This window comes from Elgaria multicarinata, chromosome 20 (assembly GCF_023053635.1).
Source record: "Elgaria multicarinata webbii isolate HBS135686 ecotype San Diego chromosome 20, rElgMul1.1.pri, whole genome shotgun sequence".
NCBI classification, from domain to species: Eukaryota; Metazoa; Chordata; class Lepidosauria; order Squamata; family Anguidae; genus Elgaria; species Elgaria multicarinata.
In genome coordinates, this window is record NC_086190.1 from 13,907,878 (window position 1) to 13,925,840 (window position 17,963).

The 17,963-nt window shown below is 48.7% G+C and overlaps 1 protein-coding gene across 1 annotated transcript in view; it reads right to left on the reverse strand.

Annotated features, from left to right (window-relative positions):
• Positions 1 to 5,911: 5,911 nt before the first annotated feature.
• Positions 5,912 to 17,963, reverse strand: part of AGRN (agrin) — a 269,076-nt gene continuing 257,024 nt past the window's right edge. Inside the window, exons 34-36 of the mRNA XM_063145056.1 lie at positions 14,348 to 14,572; positions 11,318 to 11,421; positions 5,912 to 8,266 (exon numbers count right to left, since the gene is read on the reverse strand). Coding sequence (XP_063001126.1) covers positions 8,109 to 8,266; positions 11,318 to 11,421; positions 14,348 to 14,572 — 487 coding nt within the window. The 3' untranslated portion in view covers positions 5,912 to 8,108. The remainder of the gene's footprint in view (positions 8,267 to 11,317; positions 11,422 to 14,347; positions 14,573 to 17,963) is intronic.

A 17,963-nucleotide genomic window follows, 5' to 3' on the forward strand; every position in this document is an offset into this window, starting at 1 on the left:
ACAAAATTGGGTGGCATAGCTAATACTCTGGAAGACAGAAACAAACTTCAAAGTGATCTCGATAGTCTGGAGTGTTGGGCTGAAAACAACAGGATGAAATTTAATAGGGATAAATGCCAAGTTCTACATTTAGGAAACAGAAACCAAATGCAGAGTTACAAGATGGGGGATACTTGGCTCAGCAATACTACAAATGAGAAGGATCTTGGAATTGTTGTAGATCACAAGCTGGATATGAGTTAACAGTGCGATATGGCTGCAAGAAAGGCAAATGCTATTTTGGGCTGCATTCATAGAAGTATAGCTTCCAAATCATGTGAGGTACTGGTTCCTCTCTATTCAGCCCTGGTTAGGCCTCATCGAGAGTATTGCGTCCAGTTCTGGGCTCCACAATTCAAGAAGGACACAGACAAGCTGGAGCGTGTTCAGAGGAGGGCAACCAGGATGATCAGGGGTCTGGAAACAAAGCCCTATGAAGAGAGACTGTAAGAACTGGGCATGTTTAGCCTGGAGAAGAGAAGATTGAGGGGAGACATGAGAGCACTCTTCAAATACTTAAAAGGTTGTCACATAGAGGAGGGCCAGGATCTCCTCTCGATCCTCCCAGAGTGCAGGACATGGAATAACAGGCCCAAGTTAAAGGAAGCCAGATTCCGGCTGGACATCAAGAAAAACTTCCTGACTGTTAGAGCAGTACGACAATGGAACAAGTTACCTAGGGAGGTGTGGGCTCTCCCACACTAGAGGCCTTCAAGAGGCAGCTGGACAACCCTCTGTCAGGGATGCTTTAGGGTGGATTCCTGCCTTGAGCAGGGGGTTGGACTCGATGGCCTTGTAGGCCCCTTCCAACTCTGCTATTCTATGATTCTATGATTTCCTGTCCACTGTTTCTCCCCCAATTGTCATTTTTCTGAGGGCAAACCAATTGGATCAGAATGTCAAAGTGTTTCTCACAGGGACAAAAAACCCTTTCTTTCATTGGCATCTGTGGGTACCAAATAGGTGAAGATGCTGGCTTGCTCTGGCCCCAGACACCAGTGCATGCACTGGCCATCCGCCCCAGGCAGCGTTATCAAATCCTGAAGTGGGCTATTGATGGGGACACATTTCTCCAAGCCGCCAACGTGGACGAAACCATGACAGAACGCTTGTTTTGTCCGAGAGTTTGATTTCGCAAAGTCTTTTGGCTTCCTCAAAGATGGAGCCAGAAGACATGAGCACAGAAGGCAAATGAAGAGGACAGATGGGTGACGAGGATGCAGTCTACAACCCGTTTCCCGGATAATGCCGAACGCAAATTCAGGTTTTAAAAGACACTCCATTTAGCGGTCCATTTAGGGCCAAAACAGATGTTACTTAGTGAAATGTGTGTCTAGCAGCTATGTCCTTAAAAAAAAAAAAAAGCTAGAGGAGACACAGGGCCCCAATCCAGATGCTGAAAGCCCACCTATTCCCCGTGCTAGGGTCTCAATCCAAATCAGGGCTAGTTTAGAGTAAAATGAGGAGAAAGACACAAAACACATATTGAAATTCATGCCTCTCTTGGCCTTTATGGCAGCTGGAAGATAGGATCCCGCAGACACATCACCAATATTAAGAGGGCCGCCAACCTTTACCTAGCCTGTCCATCAAGGAATTTGTAACGTTCATTCAACCACGTCCTCTCAGTTTTGAGTTTGCGCATGCCGTTCTCTGCCTGCGTTCGAGCCTGGTACCCGCAAAAGCAGCCTGCAATTTCTCCTGTTCCTCCTTCTCACCACTGCTGTTGTCTGGCCCAGAGCGAGAGGCCGGTGAACAAGCAGGTTGCAATGGGGAAGAGGAGGAGAAACTCCAGGGTGTTCTGCTCAGTGGGCCCTAGCTAGGATGTGAGCCCTCAGCAAGTGGCCATACATGCCTACCCTTGACTCTGGTCCTGTGTGGCTGGTTAGGTTAGGAAGATCACTCTCCAGGGCCAGATCTGCACGTCGTTGCGAAGGCGCTTCTGTGCGCCTTTTTGAAAGATGTCCCTAAAAGAAGCGCCTCTTTTTTTACTGTGTGTACTGTGAGCTAGGCAGCGCCGCCTGCAGAAGAGTCTCTACCCCATTCAAAGACGCTGCTCGGGCGGCTTCCCCCTCGCGTGTTCCTCCATTTGAATAATCCCCCCTCCCACCCGGCGGCTCTTCTGGCGCGTCTCGGCGGCGGCGGCTCCTCCTGCAAAACACTTTTCTCCCTCGGTGTGTTTGTATTTGCGTGCGCGTGTGCGAGCACACACCGAAGAGAGTCCCGGGGAGATGACACCGCGGGGGAGAGCGAGAGGCAGGAGCTGAACTCGTCCGCCGCGCGCACGCAAATACGAACACACCGAGGGAGAAAAGTGTTTTGCAGGAGGAGACGACGATGAGCCGCCGGGTGGGAGAGGGGATTATTCAAATGGAAGAACACGCAGGGGGGAAGCGACCAGAGCAGAGCAGCGTCTTTGAATGGGGTCAAGATTCTTCCGCAAGCAGCGCTGCCTAGCTCACAGTACACACAGTAAAGAAAGAGGCGCTTCTTTTCGGTAGTCTTTCAAAAAGGCGCCTTTGCAACGGCGTGTAGTTCTGGCCCAGCACAGCCACCACCGGGTAGAACGTTGCAACCGTCAACAATCCCCACAGAAGATGGGTGTGAGGTTTGGGGTCAGCGTGATCGGTGGTGCCCCCCCCCCCCGTCTTCTTCTCTGTTGACGACCTTTTTGTAAGCCCTCTGGGGACAGACGAGAACGATCCTCCAGGAGTGTGGAAACAATCCCATGTAGCCCTTTTCTGTCTGGAAATCCCCAAAGGCAGTTTCACTTTTGAGGCATGCCCTCCACACGCAGCCTTCTGTGTTTTATAGCAGTGTGGCTGTTTCCCCTTCGCAAGAGAATCCATTATTTTTATACAGACATGTGCATGAACATAGGTATGATACCTCCAGGACAGGCCCAAAATAAATAAAAGTATAATAACCCCCCTTGCATATTTCCACTTAAAGCTCTTAGGAGAAGTATTTCGACTGTTTAGAATGGGGAGGAACCCGCGCAAAACTGGGAAAGCCCCAAATGATCGATGGGACGCCAGAAGACAAGAGCGGTAGATTCAGCCCACAGGGCTGAGGTTCAAGACCTGTATTCTACATCCATGAACCAGGCTTGATGTTGACTTGTAGTAGGTGCATTTATCAGGAGGAGGAGGAGGAGGAGGAAAGATGAAAGTTCACAGTGGGTGCTGAAGATGCTGATATTTGGACCCACTCAAGTGAAGAAGTCTTGCTCATCATGTATAGTCCTTGTTTCAACAGCTCATCCACCCTAGTCCCAATCTAGAATGTAGCCATTCATGAATTCATTTAGTCTCTGAGCAACACCAAAAGGGCATCCCGATGGGCGTTTCTGGGCGGGACTGCACAGGTTCAACTCCAGGTTTAAGGGTATTCTCAGCATAGGACCTATTGGTCCCTACCTAGTGAGTGGACTTGTTCTTCTGTGTGTGTAGGGAGCTTCCATTTACATTTCCACGCAATGCTCTGGAATGTACATTAGGGGTGTTGTGGGAAATGGCCCCAGCTGCCCAACACTGGGATGTGGAGGGGGGGAGAGAATTAAAAAGGAACCCAGTGTCAGTAATGGACCCTTCTGGGCCCTCCTCAGTTGTCCAAGGATGCTACATAATAATGACAGGCCTGGTGCTGTCTGTCTGGCAGCTGGTGGACCAGAGGACAGTGGAAGATCACATGCCGCAGTTGTCAGCTGTATGTTGGAGCAAATGTACCCATTTGTTGAGGGATCTCTCTGCTGCAAATGGGTGGGAGATTTATAAGACTCTTATAAATCTCCATAGGTGAAAGCAGTTCAGCTAAAGCTTACCACCATAGGGCTCTCCCAAGACCATCTGTTATCCCTGGACCTAGGTAGTGCTAAAAGGATCATTAAGCAGAGACTCCTGGACATTGATACTCAGGAGCTACAGCAAGCCGCACGGGGCCCATGTTCCCCGTATGCCTTGGGGCTACGGGATCACGACCAAAATAGTGTACCTCTGTATTTAAGCTGGTTATCTATACCCAAATATAGGAGGGCATTTTCCCTAGCAAGGCTTAATGCTACGCCTTCTAGGGTAATGGAGGGCAGATTTGGGAAAGTCCCACTATCAGATAGATGCTGCCCCTGTAACGACGAGGAGGTGGAATCTATCTCCCATGTATTATTCAACTGCAGCTTCTATCAGGAGGCAAGAAAAGTCCTTATCCATCCTTTCACGCAACGATTACCTGGACGATCGTACGTGACCCTTATGTCGGCCCTTTTACAGGCTCAAGATAAGCATACCACCGAACAAGTTGCTAAATTTCTTAATCACGCAATCCTTACCAGATCAGTCATGGTGGCAGGACTTTCCTTTGCTTCTAGCGCAGAACTTTAAGGAGGCTCATGCAATCATACTCTGTTTTAATTTCATGTATTTTAAATATTTATTATGTGTTTGTTTATATGTTTTATTGGTCTGTTGACTGTAATAAAAGGAATTGAATTGGGTAGGTAGGGGGCACTACCCCAAATATAGAGCCACCTCTGGGTCTTACCACCCTCAGCAATGGATTTTTGCTGTGTGTCTAGCACGATCACCGCTAGCACATGAAAAGCGTGGACAGAGTTTTTCTGGACCATAGGTCATAAACCGGGATGCTGAACCTCTTTGAGCTTTGAAGCTGAATTCCATTTCAGAGTTCTCAGGGGCCGCATTGCAGTGGTGGGTAAGGGTGGAGAAGAGCCAGAAACTACCAGCTCGTTTGACCTTGAAGCTCCTAGGAGAAGCATTTCGCCCTTTCAAAATGCAGGAGGACACCGCACCGATGCCGGCAAACCAGCAAACGATTGGTGGAAAAGAGATGAAGAGGGCCACGGTTCTTTGGGGAACCTAGGAGGGCCGGATTTTGGCCCACGGGCCGAAGGTTATGCGCCCCTGCCATAAGGCCTGTAGGCAGGACTCTCCTTAAACCTGGCAATTCCAAAATCCGCTTTCGGGGCTTACAAACACCATGAACCGAGAAAGGCGGTTTCCTGGAAATTGATCCAGGGTGTTTAAGGGCTTGTAGTCATGGCTGCCAAGAGCCAATCTGTTGAGGGGGAAACACCACGCCACGCATCTCCTTTTCTTGCAGCGAAGGCACAAGCCTGAAACCTCTCCCCCGTCGGGAGGTCGTTGTAAAAAACAAAGAGAGGCAAGGCCGTGCAGAGCTGAGACATGTCTGGATAAAAATAACGTGTGGAAATAGGTTCCACAGCTGCTGTTGCGCACTTCCAAGGAGGGACCGGGTGGGTGGGGAGTTATTTGAAAAACAAAAACAGGCTTGATGGCTTGTTAACGGCTCTTTGGACCCTTAGAATCATAGACTGAAAGAACTGGGCATGTTTAGCCTGGAGAAGAGAAGATTGAGGGGAGACATGAGAGCGCTCTTCAAATACTTGAAAGGTTGTCACACAGAGGAGGGCCAGGATCTCTTCTCGATCCTCCCAGAGTGCAGGACACGGAATAGCAGGCTCAAGTTAAAGGAAGACAGATTCCGGCTGGACATCAGGAAAAACTTCCTGACTGTTAGAGCAGTATGACAATGTAGGGAGGTCGAGGGCTCTCCCACACTAGAGGCCTTCAAGAGGCAGCTGGACAACCCTCCGTCAGGGATGTTTTAGGGTGGATTCCTGCATTGAGCATGGGGTTGGACTTGATGGCCTTATAGGCCCCTTCCAATTCTTCTATGATTCTATGAATAGTAGAATTGGAAGGGTTCCAAGCCCCTGGGTTGTCCGGTCAAAGGGGAACAGGATCCGCCGAGGTTCGCCGGAGACGCGCGGCCAGCTTCTCATGGCAGATTTTTTTTGGGGGGGGTGTCCGCATTAAAAGCCAGCAAAACGTCCGTTATTGAGGGTTTGTTTTTATTACATTGTTTACCACCAAAGGGGGAGAGTGCCATTTTGAACCTCCTGCCATGGGCACCCAAAACGTCTTCGGCCATCTCTGAGCCTGCATCTAGTTCGAACCATCCGGAGAGGCCTTGGGGGGTGGAGGTGGGTGTCACAGTCTCTCTCTCTCTCCGTCCGCCTCACGCATGCACACCACAGAAGTAACACCCCCCACCACAAAGCCAGTCACACATCCATGGGCAAGCATCAATGAAATGCAGTTGTGTGTATGTGTGTGTGTGTGTGTGTGTGTGTGTGAGAGAGAAATGGGGAACATGTTTTAGGCAAGGGGAGCACAGCAGTGAAGACTTAAGGGTGGGCAGTTAGGTAGAATGACCTGTCCCTATGCTGTGCTCCATCTCCAGATAAGAACAGAAGAACATAGCCCAGCACTCTGTTCACACAGCGGCCAACCAGCCACCGGCCAGGGATGAACAAGCAGGACACGGTGCAACAGCACCCTCCCACCCATGTTCCCCAGCAACTGGGGCACACAGGCTTACTGCCTCAAATACTGGAGATAGCACACAACCATCAGGGCTAGTAGCCATGGATAGCCTTGACAGATCTGGCAGTGTCAGCGAAGTTTCGGGAGCGCCAGGTAGTGTACCATTTCTTAACCTTTCTTTGAGACGCACACAGAGTGTTTTGTGGGGGGCTCATATGGCCATCTCCCGTGGTCTTTACGAGGGTCCCTTTCATATCGTGAATCCCCCGGCCACAAAAGCAATCACTCTGCCCATTCTCAGAGAGAGAGAGAGAGAGAGAACCCATCTAAGCTGAACTGGTTTTCCAAGGCGTTCCCGTTTACCCCAGTGACCAGCGAAGAACAGATAGGAAATTAAAAAGTCACCTTCCAACAGTCTCAGGACCAATGCTGCCTAGGAATGTTGTCGCCCCCTGCTTTGCTCTCCTCAATCTCTCCTCCTACCCACGCAAGACGAAACCTTTATATTCGGTATTTCTCCCCAGAAGCGGCCTGCAGCCATTCTCGCCATTGCTACCAAAGGGTAGAATCCCCCGTTCACTTATATCAGGGGTGCAGAACCTGAGGGCCGGATTGCATTTCAGAGCAGCTCTCGGGGGCCGCATTCCAGTGGTGGGAGGGGCCAAAGGGGCGGAGCCAAAAACCACCACCCTGTTTTAGCTTGAAGCGCTCACCGCCCGTAACGAAAGCTACCAGAGAGGCGTTTCCCCTTTTTAGAAGGTGGGTGGACACGGCACAATAGCTGGGAAACCCAAGAGGGCCAGACTAGGAATCCACGAGAGCTAGATTGGGGCCTGCGGTTCCGTACCCCTGACTTATATGCATCGGAAGTACATCAGCGGAGAGAAAACCGTCCGTCGTTTTGCCTTCCTAATTTTGAGTACACAAAGATAAAAGTAAGCCTAGTTCAGACTAAAGGAGCAGGCGAGAACGAGGCCATGCCAGAGTTCGAAGGTTTCTTGTCCATCCTCCTCCGCCGGTGCCCCCATTTGCCTCAGCCCCCGTCACGTTTGCTCCATTCCACCGCCTGACGGTCCTGGCCAGGTCTCTCCCCATTACCCGTCCCCACAAGCTGTCTCAGTCGCTGCTGCTGCTTCGTTCAAAACCGTGACGAACTCCGCTTTTCCTTTCACTCCCTCGCGGGCTCAGGGCCGTGGCCGGGAACCTCTTCGTTTTCTCCCCACGGGTGTCAACCGAAAACCGATTTTTTAAAAAAACAAACAAAAAAAAACAAGTTTCAAGTATGAATGACATTTACAGCCGAAGATGACGTCGAAAAGCAAGGCGGAGGTGGGGTGAGAGAGAGTGGATTTGTTCCTTGGTCGCATCCCAGAGTTTGTTCGTTTGTTTGTTTTTTAAAAAAAGATGGAGGCTTGGCTCTTTCTCAAGAGTCCAACTGGCTTGGATGAGGTCAACGCTGCAACCGAACGAGAAACCCAAAAATAAAAGTCCCCCTCTCCGAGGGTTCTCTCTTCGTCCTCCTCTTCTGCTCCCTGCTTTCCCCCCTCCCTTCCCCCACAAAAATATAAAAAGCAATAAGTTTACAAAAATAGAAAATAATTACAGCAATAGCCGGGAGGAGGAGGAGGAAGGGAGAGAGAGAGAGAGAGAGAGAGAGAGAGAGAGAGGGAAGAGGGCAGGAAAGAGGAACAGCGGCAGGCCGTTTTATTTGGCTGAACATTGTAGTATGGTGGGGTTGTTCAGAGCATCCTCCACCAAATGTAGTTCTTGGCGGTCCACGAAGACGTCTCGGATGCAGCCAATGTATCCGGTGCTGTAGGCTTTGGGCAGCTTGTGGGCGACGCTGAGCTTCTCCAGCCCACCTGCAAAATATTTATTTATTTATTTATTTATTTATTTTATTACATTTATATACCGCCCCACAGCCAAAGCTCTCTGGGCGGTTTACAACAATTAAAAATAGTAAACATTTGTTGTTGTTTATTCGTTCAGTCGCTTCCGACTCTTCGTGACTTCATGGACCAGCCCACGCCAGAGCTGTCTGTCGGCCGTCGCCACCCCCAGCTTCCCCAAGGTCAAGTCTGTCACCTCCAGAATATCATCCCTCCATCTTGCCCTTGGTCGGCCCCTCTTCCTTTTGCCTTCCACTTTCCCTAGCATCAGCCTCTTCTCCAGGGTATCCTGTCTTCTCATTATGTGGCCAAAGTACTTCAGTTTTGCCTTTAATACCATTCCCTCAAGTGAGCAGTCTGGCTTTATTTCCTGGAGTCTGGACTGGTTTGATCTTCTTGCAGTCCAAGGCACTCTCAGAATTTTCCTCCATCACACCACAGTTCAAAAGCATCTCTCTTCCTTCGCTCAGCTTTCCTTATGGTCCAGCTCTCGCAGCCATAGGTTACTACGGGGAATACCATGGCTTTAACTATGCGGACCTTTGTTGTCAGTGTGGTGTCTCTGCTCTTAACTATTATTATTATTATTATTATTATTACTATTATTATTATTATTATTATTATTATTTATATAGCACCATCAATGTACATGGTGCTGTACAGAGTAAAACAGTAAATAGCAAGGCCCTGCCGCATAGGCTTACAATCTATTTTAGTAATGTTTAGTAGTAAACATTAAAAGTATACAAAATTTAAAACAACATAAAAACGGTATAAAAACAACAGTATCCATTTAAAAACAATTCTGGGGTCCATTAAAAACAAACTTAACATTGTTAAATGCTGTTAAAATGCCTGGGAGAAGAGAAAAGTCTTGACCTGGCGCCGAAAAGATAACAACGTTGGCGCCAGGCGAGCCTCTTTGGGGAGATCAGTCCATAATTGGGGGGCCACCACTGAAAAGGCCCTCTCCCTTGTTGCCATCCTCCGAGCTTCCCTCAGAGTAGGCACTCGGAGGAGGACCTTAGATGTTGAGCGTAGTGTACGGGGACAAGGAGTTAGGAATCAGGCAGGAAGGAGGCTAAACTCATACAACCTCATCCGGCAGAAACCCATCTAATCTCCGCCTCCGCCCATGCTGCCACCTTTGCTGATTTATTTACAATGTTGACATACCTAGGGTGACCCTATGGAAAGGAGGACAGGGCTCCTGGATCTTGAATGGTTGTATAGAAACGGGTAATTTCAGCAGGGGTCCTTTGTATGCATGGAGAACCTGGTGAAATTCCCTCTTCGGCCTCATCTACACCAAGCAGGAGAATATTGCACTATGAAAGTAGTATGAAAGCGGTATATAAAAGGCAGGAGCCACACGACGGCTTTATAGTGGTACTGAAGTGCACGGACAACTGTTGGGGCCCATAAGACACATACCATATACTGCTTCCATACTGCTATATTCTGATTGGTGTGGCTCCTGCCTTTTATATACCACTTTCATATCACTTTCGTAGTGCAATATCCTGCATGGTGTAGATGTACAGGCTCCTGTATCTTTAACAGTTGCATAGAAAAGGGAATTTCAGCAGGTGTCATTTGTATATATGGGGAACCTGATGAAATTCCCTCTTCGTCACAACCGTCAAAGCTGCAGGAGCCCTGCCCTCTTGACCAGATACAAAAGAGGGCAGGGCTCCGGCAGCTTGACCTGTTGTGATGAGGAGGGAATTTCACCAGGTTCTGCATATATATATATATATGACACCTGCTTAAATTCCCTTTCCTATGCAACTGTTAAAGATACAGGAGCCTTGTCCTCCTTTCCATAGGGTCACCCTAACATACCGCTCCACATCTAGGCAGACTCTGGAGCGGTGAAGGATAAAAGATACACCGGTAAGATAAAAGAGTAAAACTCCATGTAATGAAAAACGATGATTTTTAAAATAACAGAAGTTCGAAATCGGAATTCTGTTATTTTAAAAACCATCATTTTTCATTAGATGGCAGTTTTATTCTTTTATCTTATCGGTGCATCTTTGATCACCATGGATCAATCATGGAAGGCTTCATGGAATAAAGATGTTTTCAGGAGGCGACAGAAACAGGATTTGGAGCGGTCTTATTATTAATCTTTGCAAACTGAAATGGGAGATTTTGGGGGGAGACGAGGCTGAAGACCAGGCATAGCTTATGCAGTCAGCTCTGCCCACACCCCACACACCCCACCTTGCTATTTTGCACCCCTGGCTACAGTTGGCGGACTTTAAAGTCCGATTAAAACAAACGAAGTTGCTTCTCCATAGGGTTGTTGGAGAAATCCGTTTGGGAAGTGGCGTTTGGTGAGTTTTTCTAGGTTGGGCAGCCCGGACTTCGATCCGGTTCCTGCTGCACTGCTCGACTCGTTCTGCAGTGAGGTCGTGGATTTTCCGGGCATTTTTGCGCCTTTTCCCCCCACAGGTTCTGCAATTCGCGCAAATCTGCGTGAATCGCGGCCGAATTTGTGCGGGCCGCGGACGGACGTGAGCGAATTGCTCGGGCACGTGCCCCAAGCTCCGGAACCTGTAGGGGAAATGCGCAAAAACGTTGCCGGAGTTCAGGGGAATGTCCGCCGCTCGAGTCGCAAATGCAAAACAAGTCAGACGTGCCACGGAGGCCAATAAGAACTGGGTTTCCCAGCGATGTCCTCGTTGCCTTCAATCGGGGAAATACGCCTGGATACACTGGCATGTTAGAGGCTCACAGCAGTAAGCATTAGACCCCCATTTGCAGGATTGCAGATAGGATGTATTGGACTGCAACTCCCATCTGGACTTCTCCAGATGTGCTGGATTGCAACTCCCATAATTCCCAGACACCAGTCCAACACATCTGGATAGCAACAGGCTGAGGAAGGCTCCTATAAATACCAGAGATCATAGTCTCCTCATATCCAGACTTCACTTCGGTTACCTGGAGGGGAGAGCGTTGCTAAGGAGAAGCAAACTCCACCACGGTTGGATCAAACAAGGCTCAACTCACCCAGCCAAAGGGCTCCATCCGTGTCCAGCTGAGTTGCCCCAAGAGGGGAGGAGGCTGTGATGGGCGCCTCGTTGCCGACCTGCAGGGACCCTTCCCGCTGCACTCTGCCAGAAAGTGGGTAAAGGCAAGCAGTCATCAAAAGGTTGGGATCCAGTCCAATCAGACAAGTTACTTTGGCAAATGTACCTTCGGTCTCTATTATTTATTACTTATTTATTTACAGTATTTATATACCGCTCCGTATCTGAAATAGATTCCGGAGTGGTGCACGTAGGAATAAAACAGTAAAAAGAAAGATTAAAAAACCCAGCAAATTACAACTGTTCAATTAAAACAAAGGACCGATAATAACAGTGGCTGGTCAGTGGAGGAAGACTTCCTGGAATAGAGTTGTTTTCAGGAGGTGAATCAGCTCAATGAATCAGCTCAAACCCGTATGATTCATCGGTTTAAGATCCAAGATCTCTTTAGCGACGGTCCAAGGGGGGCGTAAATAAATAAATGAACATCCTCCATGTGCCACCTAGGGTATTCGGTATATAGGCGGGATACAAATTGAATAAATAAATAATTGGTGTTAGCGATTTCCAGTGCAAGTGCACTGTTTGGACTATCGTAATCTTTTCGGCGCCAGGTCAAGACTTTTCTCTTCTCCTGGGCCCTGAACAGCACATGCTGAGTTTTTTAACCAACCCCAGAATAGTTGTTTTAAATGGATATTGCCTGTTTCACATAACGCCAGTCCTTTTACAACTTCATTGGCTGCCAGTCCAGGTCTGGGCCCGATTCAAAGTGCTGGTATTGACATTTAAAGCCCTAAACGGTTTGGGGCCAGGTTATTTGAAGGAACGCCTCCTCCCATATGTACCTGCCCGGACCCTAAGGTCATCTACAGGGGCCCTTCTCCGTGAGCCCCTGCCAAAGGAAGTGAGGCAGGTGGCTACTAGGAGCAGGGCCTTCTCCGCTGTGGCACCCCGGCTGTGGAATGAGCTCCCCAGAGAGGTCCGCCTGGCGCCTACCCTGTACTCCTTTTGTCGCCAGCTGAAGACCTTTTTATTCTCTCAGTATTTTAACACTTAATTTTAACTTAAATTTAAATTTTACTGTTCTAACTCTGTATTTTAATCTTATATCAATTTTGCTGTGTGTTTTTTATCCTGGTTGTGCTTTTTATACTGTATTTTGTATTTGTGCTTTTAACCTGTGGGTTGTTTTACTACGGTTTTAATTTTTGTGAACCGCCCAGAGCGCTTCGGCTATTGGGCGGTATAAAAACGTAATAAACAAACAAACAAATAAATTTTAATTGGATATTGTCCGTTTTAAATGGGTATTGTCCGTTTCTGTTTGTATTCTATGCTTTCTTTATGGTTTTAAATTTCTGTACATCTGTTTTTAATGTTCACTGTTTTTATCCTTTGTAAACCGCCCAGAGAGCTTCGTCTATGGGGCGGTATATAATAATAATAATAATAATAATAATAATAATAATAATGATGATGATGATGATGATGATGATGTTGTTGTTGTTGGAGAACGGTTTGGCTCTCTGGACTCAGCGCTTGAATTATGATGTGGGAGAGGTAGGGGGTTCTTAATGACCTACAAACCCCACCCTGGACTTGCCCAAATTTTGTTGAAACAAGGCCCCCTCTGACCCTCTCCCCCTTTAATCTGAGAACTTCCTGGATACCATCTGCACACACAACCCATCCTCCCTGCTCTGCCCTGGACTTGAGGGGCATGGACGGAAAGCCCCGGCATCTCAGCCGCTCGACGCTGCCTCCCTGAGATATAAATAAAAATCCAGCCGCGTGGCGGAGGTGGGCCAGGAGCCTAAAAGGGGGGAAGAGAGAGTGGCTGGCTGCCAAAGCCAATCTAGAGCAAGGGATTTTTGCCTGCCCCCTTGGCGACCTCTTCCTAGGGCCCGGAGAAGGCAAGTCCAGGCCTGAGCTCCGGCCATGGCATCCTGCATCACCGGAGTCATTAAGGCCAGATTTTCTCTCTCTTTCTGATGACCTGCCAGGTTTCCAGGGCAGAGATCAACACGAGCTCTATGAGAGGCCCGTTGCTTGCGCAGCTGTGGTTTTGCGCAGGAGGAAGCGACTTATAGAATCATAGAATCACGGGATAGTAGAGTTGGAAGGGGCCTGTAAGGCCATGGAGTCCAACCCCCTGCTCAATGCAGGGATCCACCTTAAAGCATCCCTGACAGGTGGCTGTCCAGCTGCCTCTAGGGCAGGGCTCCTGCAGCTTTAACTGTTGTGATGAAGAGGGAATTCCACCAGGTTCTCCATATATACAAATAACACCTGCTGAAATTCCCTTTTCTATGCAACTGTTAAAGATACAGGAGCCCTGCCCTCTTTTAAACCTGGTCACTCTAGTATAGCTCCTGCAGCTTTAACTGTTGCGATGAAGAGGGAATTTCCCCAGGTTCCCCATATAGACAAATGACACCTGCTGAAATTCCCTTTTCTATGCAACTGTTAAAGATACAGGAGCCCTGTCCTCCTTTTCATAGGGTCACCTTGCTCTAAGGCCATCGAGTCCAACCCCCTGCTCAAGGCAGGAATCCACCTTAAAGCCTATCTGTCCAGCTGCCTCTTGAAGGCCTCTAGTGTGGGAGAGCCCACCACCTCCCTACGTCATTGGTTCCATTGTCGTACCATTCTAACAGTCCAGAAGTTTTTCAGTCAGGAGCTACGCCCTGTTTCCAGATGTTGAAGGAGATTGACGGAAAGAGTTGGGTGGCACAAGGACACAGTGGCCACTCATAAGAACGTCAGACCAAGGGTCCATCCAGTTCTAGTTGACACAGTGGCCAACCAGCTGTGGACCAGGCACCCACAAACAGGACATGGTACAACAGCACACACACACACCACCCAAGTTCCCCAGCAACTGGTCTATATAGGCTTGCTGCCTCTGATACTGGAGAGAGCATATAACCATCAGAACTAGTAGCCATGGACAGCCTTCTCTTCCAGGAATTGATCCAACCCTCCTTTTAAAGCCGTCATCCCTCACCTGTACGCTTTGATTTGGACCCATTGGTTTGTGTTGACCGGGATGGTGGAACGCAGGACCACGGGCTTGGAGCCGAGGTCGTAGGTCATCTGGACGTGGGCGTCCACAATCGCCAAGGCAATGTAGTCCGAACGGTCGAGGCCTTTCCCGCTCCAGAGGATGAGGCCATGCGTGGCTTCGGTCTTGATGCTCAGCTCAAAGTGGTTCGACTGCAGGGCCTTCTCGCTGCGTCGAGGGGAAAAGACAGAAGCGTCAGGTTTGGAGACAGGGAGGGCTCCCCCTTCGGCGCCCTCGCAACGGCACAAAGGGCAGAGCCGCATCCTTGATGGATGAGCGGTTGGCATTCAACCTAGAGATGTGAAGGCCAGGGAAAAACACGAGGAAAAGTAGGAGGGAAACGAGAGAAAAAAATAGGGGGAACCCAGAAAAAACAGGGCGAAAACATGTCACTTGAGAATTTTTTAAAAAATGTGGAAAAAACGTTTCGCTCCCAAATTTTGCAACCCCGTCTCCTCCTTCATTTCCCCTCAGGACTTCACATCTGTAATTCCATCGTTGTGGAGTTTTCTCTTTGGAGTCAGCCATGAAAAGCCAAACAATGAACTCAACGGCCTTATAGGCCCCTTCCAACTCTACTATGCTATGATTTTATATAGCGTCTCTCTGTTCAAGTGGCACAGAGAAAGATAAATATATATTTTAGGTGGAAGAGTTCCAAGGCCGCTACTCCTCAAGGTTCATAAGGTGGAATAACACTCGGGTTCTAGAAAATGCTACGGAAGGACGTCCCGTTTTACCTCATGGACTCTATGTGGAAGGGCGGTTCTTATCCTCGGCACTCTCCCACCTCAAAACAGCAGAAATTGCTGAGGTAAAAGAGCCACCAAGAAAGCCACATTTTCTTCAGGCTCACACCTGGCCCATGGCAAGGCCTCATATAAAGTGACTGTGTTGACAAGCATATAGAAGGCCACAAGGATGCACATATACCACACACATGTCCACACGAGACAACACCCACAACAACACAGAAAAGGTGTTTCATCCCCCAACAGACATGGGACAGCAAGAGACGCCCAGCGGCTGTTGGTGAAGTCCACATTCGATGAGCCGGAAAGTGGAATAAAGGAGGCGTCATAAATACGGCCATTTTGGTGTGCAGAGTTCATGTGATTTTAAAGATCTGGAGATGAATCTGTAAGGAAGTCTAGCGTTTGCTGTTACCAGTGACAGTTACGGCGGAACCTCCATGTTCAGAGACAATATACCTATCCGTTTGAAAGGTAATCACGGCCGGGGAAGGCAACGGCAAACCACCCTGCTATAAGGCCTGCCAAGAAAACGTCAGCAAAAGCTGGCGTCCCTCCAAGAGTCAGTAATGACTCAGTGCTGGCAAGAGAGGTTCCTTTCCTTTCCTTGAGATGTTTGGGGGGTGGGCAATTAACAAGGCTTGTAAGTTTCTCAGGAGCATTCAGTTTGGGGGTGGGGAGCAGATACAAAACAGAACAGGGGGTCCTCCTGCACCTTGGATAGTTGTGTAGAACATCAGAAGAACATCAGAAGAACCCTGCTGGATCAGACCGAGGGTCCATCTAGTCCAGCACTCTGTTCACCCAGTGGCCAACCAGCCATTGGCCAGGGACCAACAAAGCAGGACATGGTGCAACAGCACCCTCCCGCCCATGTTCCCCAGCAACTGGTGCACACAGGCTTATTGCCTTGGATACTGGAGGTAGCCCATAACTATCAGGGCTAGTAGGCATTGATAGCTTCTAGAGGGCACTTCGGCAGCTACACCTCCTTAAATTCCCTCTTTTACATGACCATTCAAGGGGCAGGAGCGATGTCCTCTTTTTCTTTTCTTTTTTGCATCTGGCCACCCTAACTTCCATTTGTAGAGAATTTTATGCTGCTCAGATGGAACTCTGGTCTGTTCCAGCCGGGTTCTTCTCTTCTTAAAACAGGCATTCTGAGAGGGAGGCAAGGTAGCAAGCTGAAAGAATGGGGTTGCTATCCTCTACTTACTTACCTAGGAGTAGGCCTCATTGAACTCAATGGGACTTACATCGGAGTAGGCAAGCGGGAGATTGCACTGTACATCAATATAACTGCCTGGACCACAAGATCATTTTCAGCGTGAGTTGAGTCAGTTGGCTTCTAAGAAGAAGGCCTTTTCACTGATGGCCCCCAGTTGTGAAAGAACCTCCCCGAAGAGGCCTGTCTTGATGCCTCCCCTGTGGTCTTTGGGGCACCTTATTTAGGGTGACCATATGAAAAGGAGGACAGGGCTCCTGTATCTTTAACACTTGTATTGAAATAGGAATTTCAGCAGGTGCCATTGGTAAGCATGCAGCACCTTGTGAAATTCCCTCTTCATCACAACAGTTAAAGCTGCAGGAACCCTGCCCTCTTTTAAATCTGGTCACTCTAGTAAAGCTCCTGCAGCTTTAACTGTGGTGATGAAGAGGGAATTACACCAGGTTCTCCATGCACACAAATGACCCCGGCTGAAATTCCCTTTCCTATGCTACTGTTAAAGATACAGGAGCCCTGTCCTCCTTTCCATATGGTCACCCTGTTTTAGCTCTGTTTTGTGAACTGCACAAAGAGCTTCAGCTATTGGGCCATATAGAACTGTAATAAACCAACCGACCGACGATTCTCCTGCCCCAGACCCAGGGGCCTTAGCTAGACCTAAGGTTTATCCCGGGATTGTCCCGGGGTCATAACTGTTCATGTGAACGACACACAGGATATCCCGGGAGCAAGCAGGGACGACCCCGGGACGATTCCGGGATAAACCTTAGGTCTAGCTAAGGCCTCAGTCCCCTAGGAAAAGGAAAGGAACCTCTCTTGCAAGCACTGAGTCATTACTGACTCTTGGAGGGACGCCAGCTTTAGCTGATGTTTTCTTGGCAGGCCTTATAGTGGGGTGGTTTGCCGTTGCCTTCCCCAGCCGTGATTACCTTTCCCCCAGCTAACTGGATACTCATTTTACCGACCTCGGAAGGATGGAAGGCTGAGTCGACCCGAGCCGGCTGCCTGAAACCAGCTTCCGCTGGGATAGAACTCAGGCCGTGGGGAGAGTTTCGGCTGCAGAAACTGCTGCTTTACCGCTCTGCGCCACACGAGGCTGTGCCACTCAGTCCCCCAGAGTGCTATTATATGGTGTCGAACCCCAATCCAAGAAGACGTGGTCCCTCCATTCTCCCTCGGCTGTTTTTCCATTTAAGATGGATGTTCGCTTCAATTTATCTGTTGTGCAAACAGAATTAAGAACCTCTTAATCAGGTTTTCCTCGTTCGCAGCAGCCTCGGCAGCTGACAGCTTTATTAAAGATGATCGGCTGCACGTTGATGAATTTAATTTTAAGATTTTATATCTACAGTGTATATATTGCAAGCCGTCTGGATTGGCTCATTACAGCGGTCTGGTTAATTGAAATGAAGACCCCAAATGTTGGGAAACTATTCATCCTGTCGAACGAGGCGCCCCGCGCCATGTGACGGCCACCAACCAATCGGGACAGCAAGGATGAATTAATAAATGACTAGGTATGTGATGAACTACGGGCCACTTGGGACACGCTTCTACTTTATAGAGATCTGTAGAGATG